The following is a 26,793-nucleotide window of genomic DNA, read 5'->3' as shown; positions in this document are numbered from 1 at the left end:
AGTGCCATGGGTGTTTTGTTTAAAGATAGTTGCAAGCACTACTGAGTATGACACTATTGAATTTTGAGACACTGAGAATGTATGAAGAATTTTTGCATTGTTTTTGTTTTGTGTATATTTTTTCATTCTAAATAAATATTATTTTGGGGGAAAAAGGAGAAAAAAAATTATTTATGGAGCAAGAATAAAAACATAAAATTGAAATATTTGTTGGTTCTCACAAAGAGTACTCTGTGAGAGCAGCTTAGCTTGGTGTTGGATTTGAGCCAAGTTATATTCATGTTTTGAATGGTGTAATTACTGGATTTGATAGGTTTTGTAGAGGCATGGCAGTAAATAGGGCGGCAAAGCATTTAGACAATAGACAATAGGTGCAGGAGTAGGCCTTTCAGCCCTTTGAACCAGCACCGCTATTCACTGTGATCATGGCTGATCATCCATAATCAGTACCCCGTTCCTGCCTTCTCCCCATATCCCTTGAATCCGGTATTTTTAAGAGCCCTATCTAGCCCTCTTTTGAAAGCATCCAGAGAATCGGGCTCCACTGCCTTCTGAGGCAGAGAATTCCACAGATTCACAACTCTCTGGGTGAAAAAGTTTTTCCTCATCTCCGTTCTAAATGGCCTACCCCTTATTCCTAAACTGTGGCCCCTTGTTCTGGACTCTCCCAACATCGGGAACATGTTTCCTGTCTCTAGCATGTCCAATTCCTTAATAATCTTACATGTTTCAATAAGATCCCCTCTCATCCTTCTAAATTCCAGTGTATACAAGCATAGTCGTTCCATTCTTTCAACATACGACAGTCCCACCATCCCGGGAATTAGCCTCGTGAACCTATGCTGCACTCCCTCAATAGCAAGAATGTTTCCTCAAATTTGGAGACCAAAACTGCACACAGTACTCCAGGTGTGGTCTCACCAGGGCAACTACTACTGCAGAAGGACCTCTTTGCTCCTGTACTCAATGCCTCTTGTTGTGAAGGCCAACATGCCATTAGCTTTCTTTACTGCCTGCTCTACCTGCATGCTTACTTTCAGTGACTGATGTACAAGGACACCCAGATCTCGTTGTACTTCCCCTTTTCCTAACCTGACACCATTCAGATAATAATCTGCCTTCCTGTTCTTGCCACCAAAGTGGATAACCTCACATTTATCCACATTAAACTGCATCTGCCATGGATCTGCCCACTCACCCAACCTGTCCAAGTCACCCTGCATCCTTATAGCATCTTCTTCACAGTTCACGCTGCCATCCAGCTTTGTGTCATCTGCAAATTTGCTAATGTTACTTTTAATCCCTTCATCTAAATCATTAATGTATATTTGATAGGACTACAAATTTGTGCCCTGGAAATATGTTCGAAGGAGAAGCATTAGTTGTCCATTAGTTTTGTTAGCATATGATCCATGTTATGAGGTGAGAATTCCTCCTGTAAACCTGATTGGCTCTGATCAGAATTAATTGGGCTGGTGAATGGTTTCCTCTCACACTGGAGAGATTTGTTCAGGAATTTGAAAGACAAGTGCAGGAATTGTTCTTCTTTAATGTAACTCATTATTTCCAGCGTGGGAGGCTGTCTTGAGTCGGGACTCATTCTGTCCTTTGAGGTATTTATATTCCCTCTTCTCTTTGCATAGTCTCCAGTGCAGTTCGTACCACCTCTGTCTGACAGTCGACAGGCCACCAGCTACTGATCCTCTCTAGGCTATCAGTGGACGGGATGAGAATAGGCACGGGAAACCTGCCTGTGGGCAAGAGTTGGCACAGACCAGGCATCACTTCACAATGGCACATGCTGCTCAGGGTCCAATCTTTAGGATGGAGAGCTCCTGATTTAATAAAACATAAAATAATGCCAATGTTTTGTTGTAATTAATGACCCACTAATAACCATATTTTCAGATATTACACGTTTTAATTCCCTGTGATTTTGCTAACTCTTTTAATTATGGTGAGAAATAACAGCTAATAAAATTCCTGTTGTGGGGAATTATAAACACGATGCACTACTTCACCTCGAACTAGCACACGGGGATTGAAATGACTTTTAGTTGGAATTTATTTTTGTGCTTAGCTGAATTGCATTGCATTAACTAAATACTTCAAATTAATTGAGATCCTTAAGTTAGATTGCCAACCTAATCACCTATTTCAATTCTCTGACCTGGAGTTTCTGCTTGATTGCATCATTTTCTTGGCATGTTTCCCCTGATATTGATGCAACGAGTTCAAAAGATCATGAATATTAAACACAACTTTGTTGTGTGTAACCTTGCATGTTGTTGTGCTATTTTTAGAAATGCTTTTTACCTCACTTTCGCCCACATGCTATTGCTTACTTTTATTTAGAGTCTTAACTAGACCAAGTGGACCTGTTGGGTCCAAACCTCTCCTGCATTGGTGCAGCACTTCCTCCTCCCCCTCCCCCTCCCCTTCAGCCTTCCACTATCCCCTTCCACTATCACCTTCACCCCTCCCCTCCTCCTCTCCCCCCACCACTTCCCCATCCCCATCACTCCTTCCTCCTCCCCACCCCCTCCCCCATCCCCTTCACCCCTTCAGATCTCATTCCTGTGTCCATCAATACCACTTGATTCTGGATTAATGTGGGGAAATCTGTGGCAGTTTCTGCTTTTCATTGTTACTGTGTGACTTTTTTTGCGACAGTTCAGTTTTCCGAACATCAAATCAATATCCATGAATGTGGCACTCCATTTATTTAGAGATAAAGTTAATAACGTCAACTGCACTTCCCTCCACTGCATTCTTAAAGATGGTGATATCCCAGCTTGTTTCAGTAAACTGAGAACAAAGACTGACTCAAAGAGTATTTTATTAGTGTTGGCCAAAAGGATGACAATGTCCTCTCCCATCCCCGGTCTATGTCCTCTCCCACCTCTGGTTTGTTCATTGTAACCTCTCCCACCTCTGGTCTGTTCATTGTGACCTCTCTCACCTTTGGCCTGTTCTTTGTGACGTCTCCCATCCCAGGTTTATGCAGTGTGACCACTCCATTTTCTGGTCCATGTCTCTGTGTTGTTGACCCTGTTACCTTTGATAGGCTCTCATCTGGCATATTGAACAACAGATTCAAAACCAAGGTTTAGTGCAACTTCATCTGTATTAGCACTTAAAATTACCTAAGCATGCATGCAAGCCACAGATTTCTTATGACCTCACACTTGATTTGCTGCTCCAGCTTATTACTACCTACACTAAATCACAGGATTCTCAGCTTGGACACAAATACCACTTGTACTTGGCCAGATTCACTCTTTTTGTGGGGTGTAGCCATCTCTTAATTTCAAACTCAGGACCCCCCCTACTTGTGGTGATTGTTCCTGGGTTCTCGCCACTGATACCTCAGACTGCCCTTCTTATGTACAATTTTTTTCTTTCAATCTTCCAAAGGAGGCCTTTCTTCTAACCCAAGGCTTTTGTGACTCTTAAATCACTTATTTCAAGTTGTCACTCATCCAAAGGCTGAATAAACATCACATGTCTTCTTTACTTATCAGGCTAGAGAACTCTTAATTTTAATGCTGCCAATTCATATTTTACTTCTCATCATCTTGTCCCTTTGCAAAATTGCCGTTCCCGGACACCTTATCTTCTCTGCACCGTTTTCTCAAGGTGCAAACGCTACTGAGTATGACATTAATGAATGTACAGACAGCGAGAATGCACAGTTTTTGGCTTGTGTATATATTTTATTCTAAATTTTATTTATGGGGAAAGAAGAAAAACATATAAAATTGAAATATTTGTTGGTTCTCACAAAGAGTGCTCTTTGAGAGCAGCTTTGCTTGGTGCTGGATTTGAGCCACGTTATATTTATGTTTTGAATGGTGTAATTACAGGATTTGATAGGTTTTGTAGAGTCATGGCAGTAAATAGTGCGGCAAAGCATTTGATAGGACTATTAATTTGAGCACTGGAATATGTTCAAAGGAGAAGCATGAGTTGTCCATTAGTTTTGTTAACATGTGATCCATGCTGCCGGATGAGATTTCCTCCTGTAACCCTGATTTGTTCTGATCAGAATTGGACGGGCGAATGGTTTGCTCTCACACTGGAGAAGTATATTCAAAGGTTTGAGAGACAAAGTGCCTCCTATCACTCAGCCAACTTTGGATCAATTCGGAAGCTCTCAATGTGCTCTAATCTTCTAAACCAGTCTACCATTTGAAATCTTATCAAATCCTTTACTAAAGTCTATATGTAATAAGTAAAAAGTAAACTGCTGGAAGAACTCAGTAAGTTAGTAGCATCTATGGAGGCAAAGGGAATGGGGTATTGATCAGGTCGAGACCTGCATCAGGACTAACAGTGTTGAGGGAAGAAAAACAATATTAGAAGTGAGACGATGAAGTGAGCAGAGGCTGGCAGGTGATAGGTGGAATCAGATTAAGGGGGAGGAGAGGGGGCAGAGGGCAGGAAGGTTAGGCAGATGGAATATTTGGGGAGGGGAGGAGGAGGAGGAGGGAGGCAGATGCTAATGGTTTTGCAGAGCACCTGCCCTATGTCTACAAAAGCCATCTTGAGCTTTCGGTTGTGTGTTATTTCAACTACCCTTTCCATTCCCACGCCAAATTGTCTGTCCTTGATCTTCTTCAGTGCAACTGCGACTGGCAAACCCAATATATGTCTCTCCCTTAGTTATTTCCCTAACACTGATGAAAGGCTTACCGACCTATTGTATCCCTGCTGCCTTTCTTAAATTTCTCAGTTTGTGAGGGAGAAGTTGAAATCAGATGAGTCAGTGTTACTGTTCATTAAAACACTGCAGAGACATGAGGGAGGAGCTGGCTGAAGTTGATTGGAAAGGGACCCTAGCGGGAATGATGGTGGAGCACCAATGGCAGGACTTTCTGGGAATGATTTGGAAGACGATCGTTTCATCCCAAAGAGGAAGAAAGATTTTAAGGGAAGAATGAAGTGACCGTGGCTGACAAAGGAAGTCAAAGACAGCATAAAACTAAAAGGGAAGGTATAAAATATTGTAAAGATTAGTGGGAAGCCAGAGGATTGGGAAGCTACTAACAGAAGGTAGCTAAGACGCCAATATGGGAAGAAAAGATGACTTATGAAGATAAACACAAAATGCTGGAGGAACTCAGTGGGACAAGCAGCATCTCTGGAGAGAAGGAATGGGTGACGTTACGGGTCGAGGCCCTTCTTCAGACATATGAAGATAAGCCAGCCTATAATATAAATGAGGATAGAAAATGTTTCTTCAAATATATATAAAGACTAATGGAGGGCCAAGAGTGGACATTGGACCATTGCAAAGATGCTGGAAAAGTAATAATGGGGAATAAAGAAATGGGAGATGAATTAAATGTTTTTTTGTGTCAGTATTCACAGTGCCAGAAAATCAAGAGAGTCGGGGAGCAGATGTTAGTGGAGTGGCTATTATTAAGGAGAAGGCGCTTGGGAAGCTGAAAGGTCTAAAGGTGGTCAGTCGGATGGTTCTGAAAGAGGTAGCTTTAGAGATTGATGAGGCATTGGTAGTGATATTTCAAGAATCACTACCATCAGGAGTGGTTCCAGTGGACTGGCAAATTGCAAATATTACTCTGCTGTACAAAAATGGAGCAAGGCAAAAGAGGGTCAGTCTGAAGAAGGGTCTCGACCCGAAATGTCACCCATTCCTTCTCTCCCGAGATGCTGCCTGACCTGCTGAGTTACTCCAGCATTTTGTGAATAAATACCTTCGATTTGTACCAGCATCTGCAGTTATTTTCTTATACTTATGGAAACTATAGGCCGGTTAGCCTGACTTCAGTGGTTGGTAAGATTTTAGAGTCCATTATAAAGGATGAGGTTTCCGATTACTTAGAACCACGTGATAAAATAAGCAGAAGTCATCATGGTTTTGTGAAGGTGACCTTCACATTGCCTGCCGAATCTTGAGAAAATTAATAGGATAGACAAAGGAGAATCAGTGGATGTTGTTTATCTAGATTTTCAGAAGGCCTTTGATAAGGTGCAGCACGTGAGGCTGCTCAAGAAGATGAGAGCCCATGGTATTGGAGGGCAGATACTAGCATGGATAGCAGGTTGGCTGGATGGCTGAAGGCAAAGAGTGGCAATAAATGGGCCTTTTTCTGGTTGGCTGTCAGTGACTAGCTGTTCCGCAGGGGTCGGAGCTAGGGCCGCTACTCTTCATGTGGTATATCAATGATTTGGATGAGTAAATTTGAAGGCTTTGTGGCCAGGTTTGTGGATGATACGAAGATGGATGGAGGAGCAGTTATGGCAGGTAGTGTAGAGAAAGCAGGGACTCTGCAGAAGGACTTGGACAGGTTGGAAGTGTGGGCAAAGAAGTGGTGGATGGAATACAGTGTATGCCTCCACACCAAATATACCCGATTGGTTTGTCATGGGACCCACTCTTTCACTGGATACCCTCTTGCTCCTGATATAGAATGTCTTGGGATCATCTTTGAACTTACTTGCCAAGGATATATCATGGTCTTTTTTTGTCGCACTACTTTATTTTCGGTTCTCTCCCACTATCTCACTGATGCCAGTTGTCTAGACCAGTCAAAAACTTCCTCTTTCCTGATCAAGCCTTCATTATCCTGTGTCATCCTATGTTCCCTAATTTTGCCATATTTGTCTTTTACCCTCACTGGAACATGCTGGCCCTGATCTCCCGCGAGCTCTCTTTTAAAAGACTCCCACTTGTCAGGTCCCCTGTTGTTATAATGGCATCCAATTATGAACTAAAAACAACAATAATTACAGTTGTCATCGTAAGATCAACAATGGCCAACATGGCCAATTTGGCCAACAAATCTAGTCATAGTTTTGGCCCACCTTGTCCATACTGACAATCAAGCACACATTTGCATAAATCCACCACTAATCACATTTTCTTTTCCACATACCCATCAATTCCCCTGAGAGCAATTTACTGTGGCCCACTAACTTACCAACCTGCACATCTTTGAGATGTGGGAGGAAACAGGGACACCCAGAGGGGACCCATGTGGTCAGAGGGAGAAGGCACAAACTCCACACACACAGCACCGGCAGCCAGACTGGAACTATGAGGCAGCACAGGCTGGCTGTGCTAATGAGGCACCATTATTATGTTCTAATCATCGTCTCAATAGTATCAATAAAATGATTATAATACAGGTTATACAAAAACGCATTGTATCCTATCGTTACCAGATTTCTTCTGCCTTAATTTGTCAGAGGACATACATAAACTAATACATATTTATACGCAAAACACCAGCAAAATTCCTTTATTAGTAATAAAGTTAATACTTCAGAGGTTATGGGGAGAAGGCAGGAGAATGGGGTTAGGAGGGAGAGATAGATCAGCCATGATTGAATGGCCTGGTAGACTTGTTAGGCCGAATGGCCCAATTCTACTCCTGTTCCATATGACGTTCTGACTTCCTGCTTAGAAGCGCAATTTGTCTGGTGATTTGCTCATGCATTACGGATGACACAGGAAGCCTTTGCCAGAATGTCAGGTATCATCTCAAATTGAATCCTCCTTCCCTGCGTAGGTTTCTGTGGAAGGTGAAGGAAGCTTCTGGTCGCAACAAAGTCATCCGGTTGAACTGATGTTTGTGATGTGCAAGAAACTGGATGGCCTTGTTGATTTTTAACAACTGGCTACCATCCAGTGCATGGGACTGGTGCTGTGCAGTCACTGATGCTTCCCAGCAATCAGGTTTTTGGGCTAATGTTTCATGCAGCAGCTTTACAGTTGCTGATCGCAAGATGTGGTGTTATATATTTTTTCCTTTTGCTTTATCTGTTTGGAACATTCAGTCGGAATAAGGTGACCCGCTGAGTTACTCCAGAACTTTGTGTCTTGTTTATATAATATTCAGCTAATCCATTCAGTGAACTAGTTTAATTTAAACTGAGGCCTTAAAGTAGGATTAAAAATGTTGGCTTGGAAAAATTTAAACACAGATCTGAAGATTTATTTTCCCACGAGTATTATATGCAAACAGTAGACTCCCATCAAAGCAATCAATGACATCTGATCATTGATTTTAAGAAGAATTAGATTCATTTTTGGTTGGGAACAATACTGATACTTCTTGAATGAAATATAAACAGAAATTACCCGATGTTCTGTGGAACACTGTGCTTCTTGAAAAGCCACCCATGATAAAGAAGACAAATACAACTCCACAGCTCACGCATTAGAAAGACTCCTTAAAAAAAATACATTCAAGTCTTCTCTTGGAACAACTATTCCCATCATCTTAAACCTGGCAGCAAGCAGGGCTCCACTTGGATGACCTCTGACTGGCTGCTGAAAAGATGCATGTGAATTGGCATCTTTCCTGCTCTGAGCACTGGACTCAGGCCAAAATCTCAGTCCTAAAGCTTCATTTGGAAATTTACAAAAAAAAATAAAAAAAATAAAGTCAACCTTTGTCCAAGGAGCACGTGTGGTGCCGTGTGGAATTAAAGTTTAACGTTAATTCTGTTTTTAATCCTGCACAGGGCATAGAATTTGTAGGCACAGCATTATGTTGGTGGAATATGAATGATTAATAATGCAGAACATAATCACGCAAGAAGTAGGACTAAAGGACTGTCGTAGATTGCCGTTGAGAATTAAATTCTCACCAATTATGTTTTCTTTTCACAAGTGGCGTTCATCCCATTAATCTAATTTTATATTATTAGAATATTTACTTTATTCAGCAAATAGTGGAGCGACATCTGCATTCTGGGAGGATTCTCCATAAACTGTAACTTGTAAGGCAATTCGCGCTTCTTCTAGTTGAATAAGCCTGAATTCTAGTCCTTCAGCAAGTTGTTTTTTTTACAAAGGACTCATATTAAAAGACAGCACTTGGCCAGTGATCCAACTTGCTGCACTGTGGAATGAGTGGGCACAGGTCTTGCCTGCACATCAGAAATTGTCAGTCTCATTCTCAAAGCAAATGCAATTCAGTTGTTATCAGGTTCTATTGTAAATTTATCTCCAGATTGTATTCAAATTCCACACAGCCCCACAATAAAAATGGTAAATATATTCTGCATGGAAAACTGCCAAAAGTGATGATCTCTAACCCAGAGAAAGGGAAAAAAAGCATCTTCTAACGCCTTGGTCATGATCTGAATCAAATTTCTAGTTTTCATGGTAGTAAAGGTAGTAAACTACCATGGTAGTAAACTAATCTAAACAAGAGGTTTATGCATGGTTCCTTGAAGGTCGAGTCACAGGTAGATAAGGTGGTCAAGAAGGTTTTTGCCACTTTGGCCTTCATCAGTCAGAATATTGAGTATAGAAGTTGGGAGGTCATGTTGCAGTTGTATAAGATGTTGGTGAGTGCATTTAGAATATTGTGTTCAGTTCTGGGCACCATGTTATAGGAAAGATAATGTCAAGCTTGAAAGGGTTCAGAAAAGATTTATGAGGATGTTGCCAGGACTAGAGGGTGTGAGCTATAGGGAGAGGTTGAGTAGGCTGGGTCTCTATTCCATGGGGCGCAGGAGAATGAGGGGTGATCTTATAGAGTTATACAAAATCATGAGAGGATAGGTAGATGCATAGTCTTTTGCCCAGAGTAAGGGAATTGAGGAACAGAGGATATAGGTTCAAGGTGAAGGGGAAAAGAGTTAATAGGAATCCGAGGAGTAACTTTTTCACACAAAAGGTGGTGGGTGTATGGAGGTAGTTGAGGCTGAGACTATCCCATCGTTTAAGAAACAGTTAGACAGGTACATGGATAGGACAGGTTTGGAGGGATGTGGACCAAGCGCAGGCAAGTGGGACTAGTGTAGCTGGGTCATTGTTGGCCGGTGTGGGCGAGTTGGGCCGAAGAGCCTGTTTCCACACTGTATCACTCTATGACTATCTAAGAGCATAAGAAGATTATTCAGAATTCCTCGTAGACAACAAAGTGCTGGAGTAACTCACTGGGTCAGGAAGCATTTCTGGAGGTCTTGGGTAGGTAGTCGTTCGGTTTGGGACCGACCGTCTTTCAGATGGAAGAAGGGTCCTGATGTGAAATGTTGTCTGTCTATGTCCTCCAGAGATGTGCCTAATCTGCTGTTATTCCAGCACTTTGTGTTATGCACAAGATTTCAGCATCTGCAGTTCCTTGTGCCTCTATTAAAAATCCTCCATTGAGTAATGAGAGTCAGGAAGTCATGATGCAGTTCTTTAAGAATTTGGTTAGGCTGCATTTGGAGTATTGCGTGCAGACTGGCACCCCCAATATTGGAAGTCTGTGGAGGCTTTGGAAAGGGTGCGTAAGGGCTTTACCAGAATGCTACTTGGATTAGGAGGTATTAGTACAGGAGAGGTTGGACAGATTTGAATGATTTATTCTGGAGCGCCAGAGGTTGAAGTGAGACCTGATTGAAGTGTATAAAGCTATGGGAGGCATACAAAGGGTTGACAGTCTGGACCTTTTTCCCAGGGTAAAAATGTCGAAGACTAGAGGGCATAGTATTAAGAGGAGAGGGGGCAAGTTTAGGAGATGTGTGGGGCAAGGTTTTCATACAGAGGGTGGTGAGTACCTGGAATACGCTGCCAGGGTGGTGGTGGAGGAGGCAGAAACGGCAGTGACCTTTAAGAGTTTTTTGGATATGCAGGGAATGGAGGGAGATAAATCACGTGCAGGCAGATGAGATCTGTTTAACTTGGCATCATGTTTGACATAAACATTGTGAATTGAAGGGCCAGTTCCTGTGCTGTACTGTTGTATGTAATTCCGAAAGTACAAATTATGGAAATTATGGATGTTGTTTCTCTTTCTTGTTTTGTATTTACATCCTTTGGGAGAACTACATTTATTGTTCAATATGGAGTATTTTGAAAAAAGAGTATGTCTGGGCTAGGAAGTGCCAATATCAAGCCAGTTCGCGCAAGATGGTTTTGCAAATTGCAATCTGGTTGTTCCCAAAAATGTACAGCCCCAAGCAACCATTGCAACAGGATGCTTCTGTTGTCAGTGTCAAAGGAATCAGTGTAGTTGTGTGGTTCATAGCTACCCACTTGCCTGCGATGAGGTTACATTTCCATGTTGCCGCATCTTCCCTTTAATATCCAGCTGGGCTCATTCCAAAATATTACTTATTTTATTTTATGTGCAGCGTTCTTGCCTTCAGTTTTGTTTTCAATGTGGTCCGGTATAGGAAGGAACGCCCAATGCAAATTCTGATGTGAACCAAGCTTGGCTCTGTCAGTGCAGGGAGGCCCAGATTCTTAATGGTGTCTTCACAAAATTGGAGCCATGTTGTAAAGTCTGTTTGGAAAGGAAAAGCATTCAAAGCTATGGGAGAGGAGTCGGTTGGTGAGAATCAGTGCTGGGTACTGTAACAAGGCTAGTATGGTGCTATTGGGTTGAATGGCTTGTGCCGTTTGAATGGATGGAATTATATAAAGCAATCTTCTTTTGGACATTAGGCACAAAATGCTGGAGTAACTCAGCAGGACAGGCAGCATCTCTGGATAGAAGGAATTGGTGACGTTTCAGGTCGAGACCCTTCTTCAGGTCTGAAACGTAGCCCATTCCTTCTATCTAGAGAGGCTGCTGATCCCACTGAGTTGCTCCAGCATTTTGTGTCTATCTTTGGTTCACACCAGCATCTGCTGTTCCTTCCTATGTTCTTTTGGACATTGTAGTGTAAGAAAATAACTGCAGATGCTGGTACAAATCAAAGGTATTTATTCACAAAATGCTGGAGTAACTCAGCAGGTCAGGCAGGTCTCGACCCGAAACGTCGCCCATTCCTTCTCTCCTGAGATGCTGCCTGACCTGCTGAGTTACTCCAGCATATTGTGAATAAATTCTTTTGGACATTGTTCACTTATGTTCATGGGTTTTCTGGTAGTCTGATTCTTCAGCCATAAAAGCCATTGCTTCTGTATTCTGGTCCTCTGTTTATGCTTTTACAGCTGTGTCTCTTTCTTTGTTTCAGCCTGCCATGCATCCTGTGTGACCTGCACTGGTTCGGCTCCTGTGTTTTGCACCTTGTGTGCCAACCACCATGCCTTGCACAAAGGCCAGTGTCTCTCGGCTTGTCCCGTTGGATTTTACTCAGCGGGTGGAATATGTCGAGGTAAGCAGTACTGCTGTGCGCTCAGTTGTGGGAATACGATATAGTGTTATATATTTTGATAGGAGAAGCTGAAGCAGATCTCATTATAAAACCGATGCTGCATCACTAACTCCATTATCTTACAAATCTTTCTTTATTGGCCTTTTAATTGTTTTCTTTTGGTTTTATCTGCATGTTAGGTTTTGCTGCAAATACTATAATCCTTTTGCTACTGACTTAATGAGGCAAATTTTGACCCAATAGGTTGGATGTGGTTGAAAGGGATTGATTTCAAAATTGAAAATCAAATCCAAAGCACCCAATTCTCATCAGGGAGTGGGTAACCTCTCTGCTTTTCAGAGGTAGGTCAATCACAATATTGGATGCTACTGACAGATATAGCTCACTTCTCCACTGGATACAAAAGCCCTCACCATTTTAAAGTTCAGTGACCCCCAATAGCTTCATGTATTGAATAGTGAAAGGCTTGGATAGAGTGGATGTGGAGAGGATGTTTCCACTAGTGGGAGAATCTAGGACAAGAGGTCATAGTCTCAGAATTAAAGGACGTTCTTTTAGGAAGGAGATGAGGAGAAGTTTCTTTAGTCAGCGGGTGGTGAATCTGTGAAATTATTTGCCACAGCAGGCTGTGGAGGCCGTCAGTGGATATTTTTAAGGCAGTGGTAGATAGATTCTTGATTAGTACAGGTGTCAGAGGTTATGGGGAGAACGCAGGAGGATGGGGTTAGGAGAGAGAGATCTATCAGCCATGCTTGAATGGCAGAGTAGACTTGATGGGCCGAGTGGCCTAATTCTACTCCAATCACTTATGACGTTATTTGTTCTTTTTGCCCAATGCTATCCCTTTGAATAAGCAATGTAAACTTAGGTGTGGTGTGTTCAAGAATAAATGAAGCTTTAAACACAGGATCATCGATATGTCATGTTTAAACAGCCTTCTGGCACTGAAAATCATTTATTTTAAGTGCAGTGTCAGATAATAATTAGTGTTGGAGATTTGTAAATACGTACGTAATGTTTTAATTGTTTTGTAGGCAGGGCCAGGTTAATAAACATGGTGGGACCGCTTGACTAGAGTGTATTTATTTCAATGCATGAGTATTATATGTACGGCAAATGAACTCGGAGCCTGGATCAGTGTATGGAACTATGGCATTGTGATCATTACAGCGATTTGGTTGAGAGAAGGCCAAAACTGGCAGCTCAGTGTTCCAAGGTTTAGATGTTTCACACGAGATCAAAAGGAATGCAAAAGAGATAGAGTTACGTTACAGATGAGGGGAAATGTTATAGATGCACTTAGAAAGGACACTATAGAGAGCACATGCAGTGAAGCTATATGGGTGGACCTCAGGAACGAGAAAGGTGCAATTGACAGAGGAACAAATGTGTAAATGGATTATGAAAGACATTATTTGGGATAGTCTGCATGATTTTGTGTGGGCGAGATCCTGTCTAATGAACCTTACTGAATTTTTTGAGGAGATGACAAAGATGATTGATGAGGGTAGTTCATTGACTTGAATGAAGTAGACTGATCCCGAAGGGTCTGTTCCTGCATTGCAATGTTCATTCCCACTGGTCTTACTTTTGTTCTTAATCAATTGTTCCAATTTGTATCTGCAATTTCTATCTTAAATTATACCTCTTTCTATATATATATATATTCTTGATTTCGACACTGCATGACTACAAATCCTCAGTTGGGAGCATACAGCTGGAAAAGGCTGGGCATGCATGTGCTCTGATGCCTGATAAAACAGGAGAGCTATCAAAGAGGTGAATTACAGAACCCATTCACCCCAGAATTGGAGCATCTTTTGGAAAATAAAGTGCAGTTGGGAAGCATATTAGATGACTTATTTTCCATTAATATTCTTAAACCTCAGTGCTTGGGAAATATATTCAGCATGTTTGCAACAGTCTCAATTTTAATTATCTGCATACTTTAAAACCCTGTGGCGTTAAACAATCTGTTGCCGAGTTACAGAGATACTTCAGGGTCAATGCAGTCAAAGGCTACCATTTATTAACCAGGTAAGAGATAGTGCTCTATAATTACTCGGATAGAAATCTGTGCTGCAGAGTGGAACAGAGTGGCATTAGGAAAAGTTAGAAGCAAAATACATCTTTATCGTGCTCTGAAAAATTACAGTCAAATGCTTCTACAACAAATCAAGTTCAAACCTAATTTTCTGCGATTTAAATTGTATCAATCTAATATCTAGAATGAATTCAAGGTTACATTAATGAGGCACCAGGTCTTCTACAACTGATAACTTAGGAATTCACTATAATATTGGCCTAAAGTATGTTGACAGGGTAAATGGCTCAATTTCCTACTCCTATCATTCTCAGGGTCATTTTACATCATTTATTGGAGGATGCTCTTCTTTCTCAGACAATTTGCCCATAGCTTACTCAGCGTGAATAATATAGTTCTGCCATTGCATCTGCGATCAGCTTTGATGCAACTCTCTGAACAATGATTTTGAAACCTATTTCAATGGGAGTCCCTTGTGGTGGGTTGACCATTGTGCAATTGCAATCACTATTAATCTCTCTTACTGACTTAAAATCTGGAAAGATATATTGATGGCTCAGATTGGTTTAGTTATATCATGAAAGACTGTGGTGGAGTAATGTTAAAGGCCTTCCAAATATTTTCCTTCAGTTCAGTAGCTTTCGTATGAGTCTGTGGTCTGTCGGAATGAATTTACATTTCTTGGCTGTGTTTTGTTTCGCTTTCTTCTGAAGTTCGTGCTTTCCTTTGTTCGGCTGCATTCTCGGCCTCTGCTTGAGAAACTGGATAGAGGCATTAATTTTTCCTTTTCAGGTTGTGAGAATTTCTGTCGCGGCCAGAATGTATCTATCTCTAGTTGCCCAAGATGGGAGGGACCTGGTGGTATTGACATGAGTCAATTGAGAAAAATGCTAGACCCATTCACTGAAGCTAGTCACTGAACCTCGGTATACATGAGAATAATAAACCCAAACTTAAACCTATGGGGCTGAAATAATGAATAGGTCAGACAAGATAGAGATGAAAGGTTTTCTTCCCAAGATGTCATTAGCAGTGCTTGAATTTTTCTAAATTGACATTTCTCAGCCAGACTGGCAGAGAAGTTGCTGAAACTGGGGCTTAATACTCCCCTGTGTGCCTGGGTCCTGGACTTTCTCACCGCCAGACCCCAAGTGGTCAAGATGAGGAGACATACATCTAACCCCCTCACCCTGAACACAGGGTTGCGTCCTTAGCCCCCTACTGTACTCCCTGTACACACATGACTGCGTGGCCAGGTTCAGCTCCAACTCCATCATCAAGTTTGCTGACGACACTGTGGTGGTGGGCCTGATCTCCGATAACGAGGAGAAAGCCTACCGAGAGGAGGTGGCTGATCTGGCACTCAGGACAACAGCCTCCTCTTGAATGTCACAAAAACTAAGGAGCTGATTGTAGACTTTAGAAGGGCTCAACATCCGAGGACGTACACGCCACTGGAGTTAAATGGGATTACTGTGGATAGGGTGAGCAGCTTTAAATACCTGGGAGTCCACATCGCAGAGGATCTGACATGGACAACACACATTGCCGCACTGGTGAGTAAGGCAAGGCAGCGCCTTAACCACCTCAGACAGTTGAGGAAAATTCAGAGTCTCTCTGAGGATCCTTCAGTGCTTCTACTCTGGGGCTGTAGAAAGCATCTTGTCCGGAAACATCACAATCTGGTTTAGGAATAGCTCTGCCCAGGACAGGAAGGTTCTGCGGAGAGTAGTGCATTCGGCTGAATGCACTATGGGAACTACACTCGCCCCCCTGCAGGGCCTATACATCAGGAGGTGCAGATCCAGAGCCAGCAACATTATGGGGGACCCCTACCACCCCAGCAACGGACTGTTCCAACTGCTACGGTCAGGCAAACGCCTCCGCTGTCACACTCTGAAAGAGAGGATGAGACGGAGTTTCTTCCCACAGGCCATCAGGACTGTTAACTCTCATATCACCAGGGACTAATTTAATTTACTGTATTCATTTATTTTTTGTTTATTTAAAATTCTCTTTTCTATTCTGTTTTGTAGTTTTAGCACAATCCGCAGGCGTTGCCACTTTCATTTCACTGCACATCTTGTATATGTATGTGACAAATAAAGTTGACTTGACTTGATTTAATCTGCTGCCAGGTTTTTTTATTTCCAACTAACATAGTGCAACTTGAACTACAGTTTGTGTAGGAAGGAACTGCAGATGCTGGTTTAAATCAGTCTGAAGAAGGGTCTTCAGGTGTAAAGAAGGACCTTGACCTGAAACGCCACTCATTCCTTCTCTCCAGAGATGCTGCCTGTCCTGCTGCGTTACTCCAGCATTTTGTGTCTATCTTTGAGCAACAGTTCCCTCTACTAATGGTTCGGGCCTCTTGGGGACAGATCCCATGCATAACCACTGAACCGCCAGGTCTTTGGCTGCATTACCTCTGCATTGGATACTGGAAGCCAGCCTCGGTTAGTGACCTGTGAGGATTTCATTCATCATCAGGAAGAATCAGTCGCCTTTCATCCTGCGGCTTCCTTCCACAGTAACACAGGAAAAAGTGCACTGCTCATGAATTGCAGCTCGAATGTTTAACAATCACAACCTGTGCATGGGTTTGATCAACTCTGTCTTGTGATTCTTTTCCAAAATTGCAAATCTGCCTTAAAACATAAGTTGCGTGTTGTTATTTTCTTCAAGCCTGTCGCCCTCCTTGCCGAGCCTGTGTTGGACCCAAGCATTTGCAGTGTATCAATTGCCTCAAAGCTGAGGAAGCCATTCAGATTCTTCAGGAGGCTGATGGAGTAATGCATGGAGAGTGTGTCACCCACTGCAAGCCTCATTTCTACATGAGTAGTGCCAAATTGTGCACAGGTAAGTGCTTTGTGCCATGTAATATGATCTTAATTGCTTCTCAATTAGACTTAAGGAGCATATCCAGGTTTGAAATTTGTAGACTTGATTGTACTGCATTGAAATAGGTATGCTGTCTGGGGATTTTTTTTGTGTGATTACAAAAGTTGTTACTGCTTAGTGATTACCATGAATCTGGAGTATTCAGTGTGGGCATTTATGAACTTGATGCTGCAAGTTCCAATTTACCATTACAAAAGGTTTCAACAATTGGTTTCTTCTTGCAATATACCATGAACTCTTCAAAATCAAAATGTAAATGTATTTCATGGTCATAAAAAAACAGTTGTCATGCACATTCTTTTCTCAGTTCTGACCTTTATGCAACATTATGCATACTTACCGTGTGTTGATATCTTGGTTAGTATTAATTATAGATGAAACAATGCTAATGACAGCTGTCGGAAGATGGCTTCCTTAAGGCTTTTCATGAACATGTAAATGCTTAATAGGAATATTCCACTGTGGTTCCTCACTAGGTATCTGTTTTAACTGCTTCTTTTTTGTCAAAATGGATCCTATTAAAGTCTAATGGTTTTATGTTATAGTAATGCACTTAAGGTTTGACAGAAAGTTAGAATCAGGAGTTAATTAAAAAATGCAGTTGACACCAATATGAGTGCTTTGTTTAACAATGAATTAAATAATGATTTGTTCATGATATAGTTTCAATATGGAATACAGATGAGGAGGAATTTATTTAGCCAGAAGGTGGTGAATCAGTGGAATTCATTGCCACAGATGTCTGTAGTGGCCCATGCATTGGGTATTTTTAAAATTGAGTTTGATATGTTCTTGTTTAGTAAGGGTGTCAAACGTTACGGAAGAAGGCAGGGGAATGGGGTTGAGAGGGAATGCACTTAAGGTTATATGCTTAAGGTCATCAGCCATGATTGAATGGCGGACTAGACTTGATGGGCTGAATGGCCTAATTCTGCTCCAATGTCTTGTGGTCTACTATTCTGGTCAAAATTGAATGTTGATTTGAGGATCTTGGAGTTTGTAGATCAGTTAGATCTGAAGGCTACATCATTACTTCCAATATCTCCTTAATTCCTTAATTGCTTGTCTGATTCTCTTTGTTGTTGGAAAATTAATTAATCAATGCTCTCCTATTCTAGAATTCTTTCCCTGAACCCTTCACCTTGATCTGTCTATCCCCATCAACACGTTCCCTACACAATTTTGGCTCTACTTTCCTCACCTGATTCACCTTGTCATTCCTGTGCATGCTCAGTTCTAAGTGTGAATGTGAGGCTTTCTAAGACACTTAGCTATATGATAGGGTGCTATTTGTTAATTTAAGTTTATCCCTGAACTTTGCCTCTTTATTTGTGAATAACTCTCCATTAACATTTATTGAGAACGATCCCAGCTCAGTCAAGAAGACAGCTGCTGGTGCTGTGACCTTTTAAATAAAACACTATTGATTAATTTTAATACCCCCTAGTCTTAAAAAATCCTGCATTGGATTGGATCCCAAACCTAAATAAAGTGATTAAAAATCAAAAATCTTTGGGAGACGGAAACCTGATACAAGGCTGGAAATACTCAGCAGGTCAGGTAGCATCTGGGGAAAGCGAAGCAGAGTTACTGTTTCAGGTGCAAGGCCCTTCATGAACTGGAAAATGATTTTTTTGTTTCAAGTTGACGAGAGAATGTGGGAGGGTAGATGGAGCAAATGGAATGTCTACGATAGGATGAAGCCAGAATTGCCCAAGTGATTCTGATAACTGCTGAACCATCCAGCAAACAGATTCATGAGGGTAAGTTGGGAAAGAGAAAATAAGCAAAGCAATATGGCAGAGCTGTTGTGGAAATCTGAAACTAGGGGAGATGGCAGGAAATGCCTAGCATAGTAGGCAGTGTCCGAGGGGAAAGAAATATTTGGATTAATATTACACCCAGAGTATTGCACCAGAAAAACCCCCCATGTTATTTGGGTTGTTGAGCTTGGTATTGAGTGCTAAAGGTTGCACTATAGTTTCTGCTGAAATGTGAGCTGCTGCTGATGCCGACAGATCCCTTCAACAGGGCCCATGCACTCTGTGCGACTCAGGCTCTGTAGGGAGCAGATTCCTAAACTGTTACCCTGCGATGGTGTACAAGGTCTGGAAAATGATAGTACCCTGTGTAGTGTTTTTGATGTCAGTCTAAAGAAGGTTCCCGACCCGAAACGTCATCTGTCCATTGCCTCCACAGATGCTGCCTGACTCGTTAACTTCCTCTAGCACTTTGGTTTTCTCAAGATTTCACGATCTGTAGTTTCCCATTTCTTAGTTTAGTTTAGAGATACAGTGCGGAAACAGGCCCTTTGGCCCACCGCATCCGTGTCGATCAGCAATCCCCGTACACAAACGCTATCTACACAAAAGGGCCAATTTTACAATTTTACTAAGCCAATTAGCCTGCAAACCTGTATGTCGTTGGGGTATAGGAGGAAACTGGAAAAAAAACTCATGCAGGTCATGGAGAGAATGTACAAACTCCGTACAGACAGCACCCATAGTCAGAATCAAACCCAGGTCTCTGTAAGGTAGCAACTCTACCACTGCGCCTGTATCTCTTGTGCTTTTGAGAGTTGGTTGATGTGCTTTGAACAAAATGCTATGATTTATGGTGACATAGGAGATTGCAGATGCTGGAATTTACAGGGGGGGGGGGGAAACAATCTACTGGAAGCACTCATATCATATCATCATATACATACAGCCGGAAACAGGCCTTTTCGGCCCTCCAAGTCCGTGCCGCCCAGAACAGCAGTCTGGATGTGAGATCTCGACTCGAGATATCAACCAACGATTTACCTCTCAGTTGCTGCTTGACTGCTGAGTTCTTAGAGTAGTTTGTTTTTTTAACTTTCACCATTGGTTTCTCCTTCGAGGTGCAGTAATTGTGTGAGCACATGATCATTAAGTTTCATTTGTTAAAATACCCATCACAAGCGCAAATTACCTGCCACCATTCCTCTCCCGTACATTGGCCTGAACATGTGAACATGTGCGTGTGACTGACTTGAGGCATTGATTACGACCAACTGGTTATTTACAGCACATCTGATGTTGTAGACCAGAGTGAAATAGTGTCTGTGTGTTTGATTTCCCTGGGGATATTGTTTTACACATTTATAATTCCAACACCTTGATGCTGTTTACAAGACCAGAAGTAGATCAGATTGCGATGAGGTGAGTGAAGACAGATCCTTCTCAATGAAATGGCAATAGATTATGATGTAGTTGAACTTAATTATGTGGGATATTTTGCAATGTGATAATGAGATTTGTTGTTTGATTCATTTGTATATTAGTTACATTTACTTCATTGTACCAATTTTAAGCTTCATCAGGCAGGGCTTTATAGATAGGATGACATTACTTGAATGATTTTGCTTCAATTCTTCTCTGGCGGTTGTTAAATCTTGTTAATGTACACATCCATGTACTCCAATTGCATTCCAAAGTTTTCTTTCATATTTGAGCGTAGACAGCGACTGTCTTTCCAAGGCCTTCTTTAGCTGATAAGGATAAGTACACTGTGCAGCAACATTTTGAAAACACTGACTGAAGGTTAACTTTTTCATGAAAATCGCAGTTGGCACTCAGGTTGTGTTCATGCTGATGCAAAGTAAATTTTTACTGTTCACCTTTGCTTATGTAACTGGTAATATAGATTCCAAACATTTATTTTATTTTGCAGAGTTATGAGATTGTTGTCCCAGTATAGTCTCACTAACATAAGCACGTATTGGGGGATATGCTCCTCTTGATTTCCTGTCTATTAATTTGATGAATTGCCATACTGAGTTGCATGCCAGCAGTGCAGTTCTGTGAAACTATTCCGTGTCTGTCACTTGTTCTTGATGTCTGATGATAGTGCTGTGCATTTCCACTGCTACAAGATCTAATTTCACAACTGCCAATGGGACATGTTTCTGACGCAAGTCGTCTTATTAAAATGTTTGGGTACTGACTTACTTCCTAATGAATATGTTAGAAAAGCTATTTACTTTTGGCCTTTCAAATTTACAGAAATATTGTAAGATACTCAGATGGAAAATGCATATAGATAGAATACGTAAATAAATAAAAGAAGCGCAATTGAATACAGCATTTAGCAATTAGAGATTCATTCTGATCAGAAAATGTAAAATGCAAGAGAAAATTGTCTGTACTAGGAAAATAAAAGGTTGATTTTCTATTTAAAGCAGTTGTTAAATTGTTTGGAGCATGTGAATAAAGTAGAATTAAATATTGTTACATCTTAGATAACACATTTTAAAAAGGTAGCATGTCACTTGAAGGGTAAGCAAGAGATGAGTAGATTGTGAAGAACGGAATATTAATTAATCTTTTGTGTGTACCATCTCTTATCTTGCATACAGAGTGCCATTCCACTTGTGTGAGCTGCACAGGGAGCAGTCCTCAGAACTGCACAGTCTGTTCTTCATCGAGACTCCTACATGAAAGCAAATGTCTCCTTACGTGCCCTGAAGGATTTTATAGTCAAGACAAAGCCTGTTATTGTACGTCTGTTTCCTTGACAATTCTACTGTCCAAGTATTTCTGCTTCCACCTGCCTCTTGTATGTCTTATTGCAGTATTCAGTCTTGCATATTAATAGATGCACACACTTGATTTAAAAATAGCCAGCCAGGAATATGAATCCTGTAGTTTACAAAAATCTGTCCTATTCAGTTAGTTTTCTTGAACATGATAATCAACAATTAGCTAAAGAGATCAAACGTTGTATGTCCAAATATGCTGATGATACTAAAATAAATTACATTTTGAGTGTGGAGGAGGAGGGGATTTAGACAAACTGAGTGAGTGACTGAGAACGTGGCAGTGGAAAATAATGTGGAACAAAATGAGGTTATCTACTCTCGTGTACAAAACAAACATTTTATTTCAAGTGGTGAGACTGTGGATGGTCTGATGTCCAAACATTCACAAATCATTGAAAGCCAACATGCAGGTGTAATAAGGAAGACAAATGTTTGTTCTTCATTGTTACAAGAGCGTTTGAATACAGGGATGCTAAATTCGTCCTGTAGTTGTATCGGGCCTTGGTGAGACCATACCTGGAGAACTGTACAGTTTCCTATGAAGTATTGTAGATGCCACAGAGGAAGCACAGCAAAGATTCACAAGGCTGGTTCCAGGAGTGGTGTGTTTAGCATTGAAGTGGACATTAAGTTTCAGGGCTCAATGGACGTGGGTGCAGGGAAATTTCTACCCAGGCCATGGTAAATAAAACTAGGGGGCACAGTCTCAGAATCAGGCTGTTAAGTTCAGAGTTGAGGAAAAATTCTTCACTCAGGGAGCAGTGATGCTCAGTCATTGAGTTCATTCAAAAAGAGTGATCGGTAGATTTCTGCTTTTGAAGGAATCAAGCGATATTGGGGTGGTGAGGAACAATGTGTTAGGCTATAAGATCAGGCATGATCTAGAAGAATGGTGGAGTCTGATGGCTATGTGGTCCTGGTTGCATTCTAACAGAATAAGCATAGATTATTTTAGTGAAGGTTAAGGCTGACTTATGAAGCAGAATTATCTGATGTGATCAGTTGCATGAGGAAATGAGTGGTCGCTGTCTGTATTGATTCAATATGCTATCACAGAGAGTTAGTCCATTTTGTGCATTGACTTGGTCATTGATCAGCAGCAGGGGGTACAATGAGTAAGGAGTAAGGGGATGCCTCTGTTGGGAGATCATGATAAAGGTTGTAGCCCTTTCACGGTAAACATGAATGACTTGGATGATGGAATGTCTATCTTTGTTTGAACTAGATGCAAAGTTAGCAAGCATTGCAAGTTGTGCTGATAAAATCAGGAATCTAAAAAGGGCTGCATTCATACCACAGTAAATTTTATCCATAGATTATGCACCTAAAATTTTCTTGCAACTTGGCATAAATTTCTAAGAATACTAATCATCTTTGTATTTTTATTTCAAAACTGCAAATTTGAATTTGACACAAATGTTCTCTTGAAGCTGATGAAATGCCATTAGAGTATGCAGAACGCAGTGAATTTATTGCATTGTCCTTTTGACATTCTGAATAATGTGATTTTTATCTAAGATAGGTTCTGCCTAATAGTTTGCGCAGAGCATATATCATCTTGTTTTATCTTTATGAAAATATGATTACAGAATTTAATTTCAAGAGTTACACAAAGTTAGTGTGTAAAGACATTTGTAGTTTATTGATGCTTATACATCAGGGTAGATATGGGCTGCTCAGTAGCAACATCTTCTGTGAAGATTTTGTACTCTTATAGTGGTGAGTAGTTGATTTACCTTTGCTGCATTTTGTTAATACTGTCCACCCTTAAAATATTGAATTGCATTGTAAAACATTATTATTTAAAAGGATAAGAAAATGACATAGCTCACCAATTTATTGGAAGATGTATGCACAGAATCTAATGTGTGATGTGCAGTAATCGGTTTTTTTCCAGAGTCATTCTCATGCAACTGGTACATTCATCAACTGGCACTGCCCCCCCCCCGCCCCTTTCCCAATGGCTGTGGGATGGTTGGGGGTGTAATTGCAAATAAATGCATGGCTCCAGCTGATGGTGTTCATGTGTCCATTTCAGATCCCACAAAAAAAACAGAATATTTTTTCACAATAGGCTAACTCGAGTACTGTGGCAATGGAGTAGTCTAGTACAAAGGACATTATTTAGTTTAGTTTAGGTTACTGTGGTGATGGAGTATTCTAGTACACGGGTCATTGGAAAGGTACAAGTAATTTTAAAACACCTTACTGAATGTTGGACTTACGGCCAGCAAGGTTGGAACATGGAAGTGAGAAAGTAACACTGCAGTTACACACGAGTGTAAGCTCCTCTCCCCTGTGCCACACTGGACACACACTTATTTCTCCCTCCTCCCCCTTCTACCTACATTCCTTCCTCTAGCTTCACCATTCACAACTCTTTATTCCTTCTGTCTCACATCTTTTGTCTTTTCATCTCTGGCCTTTGTCCAACCATCTGCCTATCAAAACCCCCCTCACCTGTATCCAGCCAATTTTTGCCATTCTCTGTCCTGCCCCTCCTCTCTACCAGTTTTCTTTCTCCCCCCTCCCCTCCCCCCCCCCCCCCCCCCCGCAATCGAAGAAGAGAACCAACGCGAAATATCACCTATCTATGTTCTCCATCGATGCTGCCTGACCCACCGAGTTGCACCAGCACTTTGTGTCTTTTCCTGCAGTTACACAACTTTGTTGGAGCAGCATTCAGTTTTGGGCATTGAGAAAGATATATTGGCCAGAAAGTACAGGCATATAGGCATATAGCACAGTTTAGTCAGTATCACTTTATGAGGTCAGCTTGAATATAAGACATTTTTGTGTTTTCGTGTAGTTTGATGGTTGAGTAGTGATCTGGCTGAAGGGCAAAATGTGATTCAATGTATTCATAAAATGGACACATGAACATCACCATTGGTACCGGAGAACAATTTTTTGTGGATGGAAATTCAGAGCAAGAGGGCAAAACCTTAAAATTAGAGCCAGGTATTAAAACAAATGAAGAAGTACTGTTCCATACGTAAGGGTAATAGAAATCCAGTTTCCTCGTCCACAAAGGACTGTGAGTGTTGGGTCAGCTGTAAATTACAAAGCTGCATTTTATCGGTCAAGGGAATAAGGAGCTACCGAATATAGGCAGGTAAATGGAGTTTAGGTGCAGAGTAGTCATGGTTTGGCTGAATGGTGGGAGGGGACAACTTAGGTAGAATAGCCTACCTCCATTCTTCCAATTTCCAACAGTGGTCACGGGTCATTTCAGTGAGTCAGATGAGTTAACATTTTCCCCTTCCCAATCCAAAATATACATCGTAAATGGCTGGAAGTATCTATTTGGGAAAGCAATTGTGGAGAGGTAAATAGATTGAGTAGATGTTATGATAATGAGTGATTTAGTCTCATTATCACAAGGGTAAGAATGGTAAGATAAGTGTTCATTTCAAGGCATCAACACCAGACATATCAACTGGGAGGTTGGTGGAAGTGTTGGAAGTGCCCTTGTAATAATGGGTCAGGACAAGATTGGATTTAGTTAATGCTGCTCCATTGTTGTGTTAGTCCTTGCCTGGGTGACGTGAAGAATGACTGTGTCTTTGCACTTTCACCCGAAGGAGGTGAGAAGACGTATTAGATAACAACAATAATGCAGTAATATCCCTTTTGGAATAATTGCTAACACAGTACAAACAGAACCTCTGTTAATACACCATGCTGTGTATTTACTAATTGGCTGGTTGTGTATCAAGGATGAGCCTGTTTTCATGGTATAAATGTAACATTCCTGCTGTTTTATGTGTTCACAATCAACAAATTGTATTTATCTAGCTCCATTAATGTAATAAGATTTTCAGTGTTGCTAATTTCTAGCATTTTGTTCTCCGTTCCAGCTTGTCATCCTTCTTGCAAAGGATGTGACGGTCCCTCTGATTCTGACTGTATAACATGCCACCCTCATGCGACCTGGCTGAATGGATATTGCAGAACTGGCTGCAATGAGGGCCAGTACCTCAACCAGGTCGGGTACTGTGTTGGTAAGTGAACAGTCTAGTTGTGTATCACAACTTGAAAAGCATCCCCTCATCTTGTAACATATCTGTTCGAGGTCCTCCGTTACATCTTTCTTTGTGTAGATGTGCATTTGTAACTGATTTTTTTCAAAATGTGCATATTTTCAGTCAGAGTTGTGAATCTGTGGAATTCTCTGCCTCAGAAGGCAGTGGAGGCCAATTCTCTGAATGCATTCAAGAGAGAGCTAGATAGAGCTCTTACGGATAGCGGAGTCAGGGGGTATGGGGAGAAGGCAGGAACGGGGTACTGATTGAGAATGATCAGCCATGATCACGTTGAATGGCGGTGCTGGCTCGAAGGGCCGAATGGCCTCCTTCTGCACCTATTGTCTATTGTCTATTGAATCGCTGAGTTTCAGGATTTTTAGGGGCTGCAAAATTTTTTTTGATTTTTAGGCTCCGACACTTGGTCATTTTAAAATCAGGATGTAGCCTTTCTGACTTGTCAGTCAGGAATGGAGAGAAGGTTGGATGGATAGGTTGTTGTGGGATGGAGTGCAGGCGTTCATGTCAAGGACAGTGTCATGGGTGAGGAGAGCTTCTGGGTTTTTCTTCCAGTGGCATTGACTCTCTCTGTCCTTGATAGAGTCATAGAGTGATACAATGTGGAAACAGCCCCTTCGGCCCAACTTGCCCACACCAGCCAACAATGTCCCAGCTACACTAGTCCCACCTGCCTGTGCTTGGTCCATATCCCTCCAAACTATCCTATCCATATACCTGTCTAACTGTTTCTTAAAAGTGTTTCTTACAAACAAACTCTTGATGAGTCCACCCTCTTTCCTGGCTCTCAGTGAAGTGGGACCTTGAGTGTTTTGGGCCGCAGATGGGGCTGTAGAAGAGATCACAAATGTCTTGGCTGAAAGTGATCCACTGAAGATGTGGGTTCCAACCCAAGAACATGAGGTTAACTTAGCTGAGTGCTGGAGTAACTAAGTGGGCCAGCCAACATCCCAGGAGGGACATGAATAGGTGACATTTTGGTCCGGACCGTTCTTCAGACTTCTTCAGTCTGAAGATGGGTCCCGACCCGAAATGTCACCTATCCATGTTCTCCAAGGGTGCTGCCTGACCTGCTGTTGCTCCCACACTTTGTGCCTTTTTTTTGTAAACCAACATCTACGGTTCCTTGTTTCAACATGTTATTCGTGTTGATTAGCTCCTGGATCTCCTGG

The 26,793-nt window shown here is 41.5% G+C and overlaps 1 protein-coding gene across 5 annotated transcripts in view; it reads left to right on the top strand.

Annotated features, from left to right (window-relative positions):
• fras1 (Fraser extracellular matrix complex subunit 1) overlaps positions 1 to 26,793 on the top strand; it is a 427,133-nt gene that overhangs the window by 219,238 nt on the left and 181,102 nt on the right. For all 5 annotated transcript variants that reach the window (XM_078402250.1, XM_078402222.1, XM_078402240.1 and 2 more), the window contains exons 17-20: positions 11,932 to 12,072; positions 16,802 to 16,975; positions 21,396 to 21,536; positions 25,439 to 25,582. In XM_078402250.1, the coding sequence (XP_078258376.1) occupies positions 11,932 to 12,072; positions 16,802 to 16,975; positions 21,396 to 21,536; positions 25,439 to 25,582 (600 nt within the window). The remainder of the gene's footprint in view (positions 1 to 11,931; positions 12,073 to 16,801; positions 16,976 to 21,395; positions 21,537 to 25,438; positions 25,583 to 26,793) is intronic.

This window comes from Rhinoraja longicauda, chromosome 1, assembly GCF_053455715.1.
Source record: "Rhinoraja longicauda isolate Sanriku21f chromosome 1, sRhiLon1.1, whole genome shotgun sequence".
NCBI lineage: Eukaryota > Metazoa > Chordata > Chondrichthyes > Rajiformes > Arhynchobatidae > Rhinoraja > Rhinoraja longicauda.
The sequence above is the reverse complement of the archived record's forward strand: the minus strand, read 5'-3'. Positions and strand labels throughout refer to the sequence as shown.